This window comes from Borostomias antarcticus (genome assembly GCF_949987555.1).
Source record: "Borostomias antarcticus genome assembly, chromosome: 20".
NCBI classification, from domain to species: domain Eukaryota; kingdom Metazoa; phylum Chordata; class Actinopteri; order Stomiiformes; family Stomiidae; genus Borostomias; species Borostomias antarcticus.
Window position 1 is genome coordinate 15,400,362 of NC_140253.1, and position 10,000 is coordinate 15,410,361.

At 49.5% G+C, this 10,000-nt stretch overlaps 1 protein-coding gene across 1 annotated transcript in view; it reads right to left on the bottom strand.

The window, feature by feature from the left end:
- The window catches only part of lrba (LPS-responsive vesicle trafficking, beach and anchor containing), a gene marked incomplete at its 5' end in the record, with an annotated part of 387,967 nt that overhangs the window by 155,041 nt on the left and 222,926 nt on the right, over positions 1-10,000 (bottom strand). Inside the window, one exon of the mRNA XM_084454694.1 lies at positions 5,801-5,913. Within this exon, the coding sequence (XP_084310820.1) occupies positions 5,801-5,913 (113 nt within the window). The remainder of the gene's footprint in view (positions 1-5,800; positions 5,914-10,000) is intronic.

Here is a 10,000-nt window from a genome sequence, read left to right on the forward strand (position 1 = left end):
CACACACACAGACACCCTTAGTCAGGGACAGAACACACACACACACACATACACCCTCAGTCATGGACAGAACACACACACACACACACAGGGTTGGGAAGGTTACTTTTAAAAAGCAATCCCTTACAGTTACAAAATAATTGTGAAACATTGTAGTCAGTAACGTAATCCGATTACCACAATTTAAAAGTAAAGTAAGGGATTACTTTCAGTTACTTTTGGATTACTTTAAATAAAATGTACTGTGTATTTCACCAGATATAAAATGTACTGTGTATTTCACCAGAAATCCTACATTATTTATTATTTTTCTGTGTTCTAGAGCTGACAACATAGCTAAACAGCAGTTGCCCAGCGCCCGCCCAGTTAGAGCAAGTGTTAATGCCAAGAGGTTAGGGTGCGTGTCATCTTGCCTTGGCTAGTTAATTGCAGTCTGCAAAACACAACACTCGTTGCTAACGTAGCTAATGTTAGGTGTAAATTGACGCTATTCAGCTATACAGCTTGCCAGTGGACACAAAGCCTTATATATTATGGATAAAGCACCCACTGACCAGTTTTCCCAGGCAGTTAGTTATAGCTCTTGAATAATGGTGCGTTCGTTTATAACTGGGAGGTGGCAAATTGCGACTTGCTACTAGCAATGATTAAATAAAACGCTGCATGAACTTGCACTTCCTCGTCGCAAATTCGGATATGTTTCTCAGCCCCCAGTTGCCGGCTGACGTCAATATCATATCATATTATCATCGTATCATTCGCTATAGCTCGAATGCACACAGGTCGGAGGTAGGTATTTTGCCACTTGCGACTTGCCACCTCCGACCACAAACGAACGCACCATAACACCGACAGGCACTATTGAGTGAAAATAATCTGAATGGGCGCTTGGGTCTGGTTTTCTGGTTGAACATTAGTGCTATACTATAGAAGCCTACTACTAGCTAATTTAGCTGTCAGTGGAAGTAAGGTTAACGTTAGCTACCCTAACGTTTGACATTAGCTAACGTTAACTTACCGGCAAATGCTCTTTCAGGTTGGACGTTGAGTCCTTGGCCATCGAGAGGGTTTTGTTGGCTGGGAGGCATAGTTTACACTGTGCTGTAATATTGTTGTGGTTCTGTGACAGGTAAATAAAAAAAATGCTGGTATTTCCAGGACTTTAATGCACATTGCGGTATTTCTGCCATGATGCCCGTGCTGCTCGCTGTCTGTCTGGCAGCTGTGGTTCAACGAGCACATCAGTGGGAATCTTGATGGCGCGCTGCGTGCAATTGGTATTAGCCTACTTCTTTTTCTTCTTTTTTTTTAAAGCTATTTTGTAAAACTGATGAGGAGGCGAGGGGTGATTGTAATCACGCCCGTAATCCCCGTTACTATGCAAATGTAACTGTAATCTAGATTACATATTTTTTGCAATCTCATTACGTAACGGCGTTACATCCGTTACTCCCCAACCCTGCACACACACACACACACCCTCAGTCATGGACAGAACACACACACACCCTCAGTCATGGACAGAACACACACACACACATACCCTCAGTCATGGACAGAACAGTTGTGCGCTGATATGATGACACTGCTTGTAGGCTACTCGTTTCCAAATCACAGACAGGTCGCATGGGACTGTAGCCTATATCAAATTACATATGTGCTCGGCAAAATATGGTAGGCCTAAGTAACTTGCGGTACAATTAGATGGGAGATGGATTTCAAAGGTCCCCATGTATAGGCTATTTCGCTGTGTGAGCAAGCCGAACTGGGGGGGGGGGGGGGGGGCGCACACACGCCTGAGATGTGAGGAGCGAGTTTTCACAGTGACAGAAGCGATGGCAGAGACAGTGAAAGGTTCAAAGTGTGGCGCTATTTCACAAGAGTCGATTAAGAAACAGCCCATTGTCACAACTGTGACAAATATTTTGCGTCAGTCTACTGAAAGGGATCTGCTCGAATGATCTGTCGGGTCGCTCGGCACGTCTGTACCATACCGAAAGCCCCGTACGGTACGGTACGAATACATGTACCGTTACACCCCTACTGTATAGTGTTTATAAGAGGCACTTAAAGGTTGTTGCTAGCGATCTTTACCTAGTTAGATTAGCCTACTGTTCTGTCTCCCTGCCGTTTGAGTAGAGTGTAAACTACTGTCATTACAGGCGTATTGTAATCATGATAAGCCATTGTTATGCATATATGTAGGCCATTGTAATTAATGTGCTGTTAAATAAGCTATCGTTATGTGTGAAGATGTGGCTATTTCAGCCCTCATTGTTACTGGCTGGAGCTAGCCTATTGCTGTTGGTGACAGCCTTTATGATACTTATTTCCAGATACCATACATACCAGGTACATGCCATGGGCCTGTTCAACTTGAAGCTTCAGTAAAGAGCCAAAGACCGTTCCCTGCCTCCGTGTCCACTCACTCACTCACTCACTCACTCACTCACTCACTCACTCACTCACTCATTAACCCACTCGCTGTGGATGAACAAACAGTCCAGCTCCCTAACAGGCTTTAGAGCTGAATACTTTTAACACACACACACACTCACACACACACTCACACACACAAACACAGCCTGCTGGAAGCAACGAGGAAGATGGAGGCACAAAAAAACAGAGCGAGAGAGAGAGAGAGAGAGAGAGAGAGGGAGAGAGAGACAGTGAGAGAGACAGAGAGAGAGATAGATAGAGAGAGAGACAGAGAGAGAGAGACAGACAGACAGACAGACAGACAGACAGAGACAGAGACAGACAGACAGAGAGAGAGAGAGAGACAGACAGAGAGAGAGACAGACAGAGAGAGACAGAGAATGAGAGAGAAAGAGAGAGATAGGTCAGCAGCAGCACCATGAGCTCCTTAAAATGTTCACCTTTCTGTTTTAAAATGAGATAAATTGTTACTTTTCCGTCAAAATTATTCGAATAAACAATTGTTTAGAGGAATCACCTCCCTGAAAGAAAAAGGAAGAAAAACTACAAGAAACTGAAAAAAATCTCTCTCAACTGAAAAGCCAGACTGTCAGTTAGCTGTCCTGCGACAAGCTACTGTAAGAAGAAGAATACAGCCAAACAACCACAGTGAGTGAGAACATCAGAGGGACAATATAACCAAAGAGAGGATTTATAAAAAAGTTTATTGCAATACCTTTTAAATATTAAATAAACTAAAGCTAGCTTGAAGCTAACAGCTAGCTAGCAACAAACTAAGCCCTAACAATGGTTGCCAAGGAGTAGCATCAACAGCAGACCAGCAGCAGCAGAGTTCCATGGCAGACGGTCTAATATTGCTGGCTCCATCTTAGAAGGCATTACAACAGCAACTGGATCACCTGCAAAACCTGTGTCAGACCTGGGCCCTGACAGGGAATCTAGAAAAGACTAGAATTATGGTCTTCCAAAAACGACCCAGGTGTCACGGAAACTCAAGTATGTTCTTCATGGGCACTGACGTAGAACACACACACACTTAAGCCACCTACAGACTGTGCATTTTTTGCAATCTTATAAGTTTATTGCAAGCCACACTGTGCGGATCTCATAATCTTAATAATCTAATAATCGATGAGACACCTACTGAATCGTAGGCTACGAGGCAGACTAGGCAAGTCAATACGCAGCGTTATTAAATGGCATCAGCGTGCGTCAGCCTGATTGAGCCACAACCGCGCAGTGATAAACACATCGTACAAACAAGGCTTCTGTTGCCACAACTCCACAAGGCTTTCTTCTTTGTTAGAATCCCACAGCATAGGCGTTTTTCTTTTGCGTTTATCCTCCATTGTTGAGTTTAGCAACTGTGTGGTCACACTGATCAGTGCGTCATTTCATGTTGCATTTCTATTGGTTGGTTAGTTGACGTAGGTCGTATAAGCATTCACATTGTGAGATGATCGTCCTAAATGTCTGACACTGTCAGATATTTGTCGCAGGCGTGAGATCAGTGATCGTTGAACCTCTCTCACAGTACGACGTAGGTACACTGTGAGAGAGATTTTGTCACGTTTGGTCATCTTTCGTCTGAGACAGCCCAAAATCGCTGTAACGGGCTTTACACATATTTGGGACCAAAAATTACCTCTACAGGAAATTTCAATCTGGCTGTTAATGATCTCAGAGACAAGGGGAGAAGGGATTTCCATGTTAGAATCTGGCTCAAAATATTCAAATCTATAATTGAACCTATTTTACTGTATGGTAGTGAAGTGTGGGGTCCTCTTGTAAATCAAGACTTTAAAAAATGAGACAAACACCCAATTGAAGCCATTCACACTGAGATTGGCAAGAGCGTTCTCAGAGTCCACAGAAACACCCCCAACAATGGATGCCGAACTGAACTGAGCTAGGCCAAGACAGAGCTGAGCTGGGCTAGGCCAAGACAGAGCTGAGCTGAGCTAGGCCAAGACAGAGCTGAGCTGAGCTGAGCTAGGCCAAGACAGAGCAGAGCTGGGCTAGGCCAAGACAGAGCTGAGCTGAGCTAGGCCAAGACAGAGCTGAGCTGAGCTGAGCTAGGCCAAGATAGAGCTGAGCTGAGCTGAGCTAGGCCAAGACAGAGCTGAGCTGGGCTAGGCCAAGACAGAGCTGAGCTGAGCTGAGCTGAGCTAGGCCAAGACAGAGCTGGAGACAGAGCAACATTTCCTGCTACAATGTAGAACATATGAAGATATTAGAACAAAGTTCTTTACAAAAATTAACTGTAAGCTCAAAATTTTATGATAAACTCTCTGACCAAAATAAAATGCAACACATACTTGGAGAACACAGGAGGTTGCGTAGAGAGAGACAGAGAGACAGAGAGAGAGAGGTGGTCTACAGGGACTGCAGTGAAGCTATCACTGATGCTATCAGCTAGCAGTGATTAAAGAGGCAGCTCACTAAACAATGATCAATCGCAATTACACTGTCCCTAATCAGCCTGGAGAGTCATTAACACACACACACGCACACACACACACACACACACACACACACACACACACACACACACACACACAGACACAAACACACACACGTGGGAGTACCTGCCTTGACAGACAACTCCTTCAGCCAATCAACGGAACAAAACATCGATCGAACAAAACGACCGATCGACCAAATTCAGTCGGAAGAACGGTGAAAACGTCTTTTCCGCTGAGAAACTCCACCAGTGCACACTCTAGTTCTTCTTTAATTGTTCTTATTCAGTCTCGTTCTGCAATTACTCACTTATGGCTGTTTATTCTTCTAATGTTAATGTTACCACTCGCTGCTTCATTCTACTAGCGGACTCCTGTTGTATTTCTCGTCATCATCTATGGGAACCAATCAGGGACTGGGGGCAGAACAGCAGTTAAAATGCAGTCTCCTGATTTGTGCGCCATTTTCTGTGAAAACTCAAATCGTAATGGGCGGCTGGAAGTCCAGACTTATCATGAAAACGTTTTTTCCCCTCTCTCTCTCTCTCACACACACACACACACACACACACACACACACACACACACACACACACACACACACACACACACACACACACACACACACACACACACACACACACACACACACACACACACACACACACACACACACACACACACACACACACACACACACACACACACACACACACACACACACACACACTCTCTCCAGGCCAACTGTTACCTCTGTAGCACTTAGAGCAGTCAGGGCTAACTACATTTGTCGGTAGAACGCTGGATGTGCTTTGTGTTTGTGTAAGTGCATGTGTGCACGCGTGTGCACATGAGTGTGTGTGTGCACGCATGTGTGTGTGATACAGGGTGAGGCTCACCTTGGACAGGTCCCTGTAGTTGCTGGGCAGGGTGAGGTCCAGTTCTTCTGAGTCGTAGTTGGTGATCACCCAGGGGAACACGGGGTACTGGTTCAGATCATTGAACGTGCGGCCTGGGGGGAGGGGGGGAGAGAGAGAGAGAGAGAGAGAGGGAGAGAGAGAGAGAGAGACAGAGACCTTTGACCTTTAGTAATCCCTTTATTGGTGCAATAAACTTAAGTTAATACCAAGGATCAGGCCATTTCACAACATAAACATATATAAAATATTTAAAAAGAACACAACACATCACACAACCAAGTGCACATCTTCCACAACACATACTGTATAACACACATTAAAACGCCAGCAAAAGCATGTTATTAGCTACTGTACATAACACCCCCCCCAACCCCCACTTGCCCACAAACTCCTCCACATTGAAGGTCATTTAAAAAAAGGCGTACTCCACCCTCAATCGAGGTGCCACCAGCCCCCTGACCATCAGTTCTGGGTCCACAGACCCCGCCCCTCTGATCTCATTCCTCCTCGTCAGCCATCTTTGCCTAACCCTCTCGCGTCTTGCCCCACTGTAGCTTGGCCCTAGAACAAACCTGCACTCCTCAAAGTCCTCCCCCAGCCCCACCAACCACCGCCTCACCAGCTAGAACAGCCTCCCCAACCTGGAACATCTCAGCCACAGGTGTTCCAGTGTCTCCTCCTCCCCACAGAACGGACAGCTACTCGCCACTCCTGGGTCGATACGTGCTGTGTGTCTGTTTGTGGCCACAGCCCCATGCACAATCCTCCACTGGAGATCCGCAGTCCGTTTCTCAGTGGGGGGTCTGTACAGGGACTTCCAGCTGCGTCGTGGGGACACCCCCGGTGGAAACACCCCCGACCACCTCGACTCCGACAAACCGGCCAGCGAGTCCACGTGCAGGACCTTGACCGTGACATTGTACAGTCCTTTCCTGGACACACCGCCGAAGTGGCCCAGCACAGGTACCCCAAAGGACAGAAGGGCCCCGTCCTCCTCCACCCGCTCCTCCACTCCTGCAGCCACCCACAACTGTGGAAAGATCAGCCTCCTCTGTGACGCTCCGCCGACCGCCCCAGCGCCACACTGAAGCTCCCTGGGAGAGATCCCATCACCTCCTGCAGAATCCTCTGCATGACCAGAGCAGATCTTGGCTCAGGGTAGTGGCAGTCTTCCACTGCCCCTGCTCTCTCAGGTGAGCCAGCTTTGTGAGCCCCGCCCCCACCAGGACTCTCCTCATGGTGACAGACTCCAGCACCCTTGACCGCACCAAACAGTTATGGAACAACGGTTCCTCCCCTCCGTCACCATACGGCTCCAAGACCCTCCTCTCAGCCTCTCAACCGCCCTCCACACCCTAATCACAGACTGGTAGTACGGCATAGTCCCAGATATGTCCAAGTCCTGCGTTCTGAGGAGGAAGAGGTGTTTGTCGTACCCCAACCCCCCCACCTTCTGCAGCAGCGTACAGGCCAGTCCAACCCACTCAGGCTGCTCTTCCTGATAGAGGAGCCGCTGCGCCGCCTGCAGCCGGAACGCCTCAATCCGGCTGCACAAGTCTATCAGGCCCTGACCACCCTCTGATCTATCAGGCCCTGGTCACCCTCTGATCTATCAGGCCCTGACCACCCTCTGATCTATCAGGCCCTGACCCCCCTCTGATCTATCAGGCCCTGACCACCCTCTGATCTATCAGGCCCTGACCCCCCTCTGATCTATCAGGCCCTGACCACCCTCTGATCTATCAGGCCCTGGTCACCCTCTGATCTATCAGGCCCTGACCCCCCTCTGATCTATCAGGCCCTGACCCCCCTCTGATCTATCAGGCCCTGACCCCCCTCTGATCTATCAGGCCCTGGTCACCCTCTGATCTATCAGGCCCTGACCACCCTCTGATCTATCAGGCCCTGACCCCCCTCTGATCTATCAGGCCCTGACCCCCCTCTGATCTATCAGGCCCTGGTCACCCTCTGATCTATCAGGCCCTGGCCCCCCTCTGCCACCGGAAGGTACAGGACAGCAGGTCTCAGCCAATGGTGCCCAGACCAGAAAAAGTTAATGAGTCTCTTTTGCACCTCCCGCAGAAGCTGGTCAGGCGGCTCCAGCACGCTGAACCGGTGCCAGAGCATCGAGGCGACCAGGTTGTTCACCACCAGAGTCCTCCCCCTGGACGACAGCTGTGGCAGGACCCATGTCCAGTGAGAAAACCGAGCACATACCTTTTCCAAGAGTCCCTCCCAGTTCTTACTCTGAAACTCCTTGCTTCCCAGATAACCCCCCAAGGCCCTCCCTGCTCCACTCCAGCCCTGCTGGTAGGGTGAGACGTCTCTGGTTTCCCCACCGCCCTAGCACTTACCCCTCCCAATTTACCTTGGCCGATGAAGCCTTCTCATACACTGCAAGGCCCTCTAAGAGTGCCTGGACATCCGCCTGGCGTTCTAAAAACACTGTCATATCATCCGCATATGCAGACACTGCTAAGGAAATGCCCAGTTCTCTCCCTGTAAAGGACAGCCCTGTCAGTCTTCTCCTAAGCATGGCCAGGAGAGGCTCTATGGCCACGGTGTAGAGCAGCCCGGATAGGGGGCACCCCTGCCTGATCCCCCTATGGACACCTACTGGGCGACTAAGTCCCCCCCCCCCCCCCCCTTTAGTGTGACTGCATCCCCATCTTCCACCACCCAACTAGGTCCTCAAACTCCGCCTTCCTTTCCTGCCAGTTCTTCCAGAAAATCGTGAAAAAATGACAGAAATCATGGTCCTTCACCAGCCTTACGTTGAAATGCCAATACGGGCTTGGTGAGGGGGCAGCTGGTGTGGAGAGACCAAGCACCACTAAGTGATGGTCAGAAAACCCCACTGGCCCTATCCATGCGTTGTTTAGCCTGTTACTATACCTTCTGCTTATGTACACCCTGTCCAACCTAGCTGCACTTACCCTGCCTGCTGAGACCTTCACCCACGTATACTGTTTGGCTGCTGGGTTTAATTGCCTCCAGCCATCCACAAGGTCAATTTCCTCCATAACCCTATCCAGCAAGGAGGCCGAAGCTGGGTCCGGCTCCTCCCCATTCCTGTCCATCGAGAACCTGCAGGTACTGTTCCAGTCCCCTCCCAGGACTAACAGAGCACTGTTCCAGTCCCCTCCCAGGACTACCAGAGCACTGCCATCCAGCTGGTTAAGCTTATCATTAAGCTTGTGAAATAGCCTACAACGCTCCGCCCCAGTGCTGTATGCATAAATATTGATAAAAATATAAAAGCTGTCCCTGATCTTTGCCTGCATTTCCAGCAGTCTACCCTTCTCCACCTCACACACCTCTACATCCGTCAGGTTGGTACGCTGTGAGAAGCCTATTGCTACTTCAGCACTGACATTAGTCCCATGGCTTAAAAACACCCGCCCCTCCCAACCCATTCCCCAGCTACCCCTACCCCTCCATCAGCTACCCCTACATCAGCTACCCCTACCCCTCCATCAGCTACCCCTACACCTCCATCAGCTACCCCTACCCCTCCATCATCTACCCCCACACCTCCATCAGCTACCCCTACCCCTCCACCAGCTACCCCTACACCTCCATCAGCTACCCCGACCCCTCCATTAGCTACCCCTACCCCTCCATCAGCTACCCCTACACCTCCATCAGCTACCCCTACACCTCCATCAGCTACCCCTACCCCTCCATCAGCTACCCTTACCCCTCCATCAGCTACCCTTACCCCTCCATCAGCTACCCCTACCCCTCCATCAGCTACCCTTACCCCTCCATCAGCTACCCCTACCCCTCCATCAGCTACCCTTACCCCTCCATCAGCTACCCCTACCCCTCCATCAGCTACCTCTACCCCTCAATCAGCTACCTGCTGGTCACCTGAGCCCCTCTCTACCTCATGATCTCCAGCATGACCTCTGCTGCCAGCCTCCTCCTTCCTCTGCCCATCACTACCGGTCGTAGTACCAGTCTGATTGGTGGACTGTGAGGTGCCCTCACCCCCCGCTGCCCTCTCTCTGTTCAGACAGGATGCCCGCTTATGCCCTACTGCTCCACACCCAAAACATTTCAAACTCCCCGCACTTGCATAAACAACATAGTTACCCCCCTCATGTTTCACTTTAAATGAAGCATCTAGGGCCGTTGCCTGATCATGTAAATACCTGAAGCACTGCCTACGTAGGG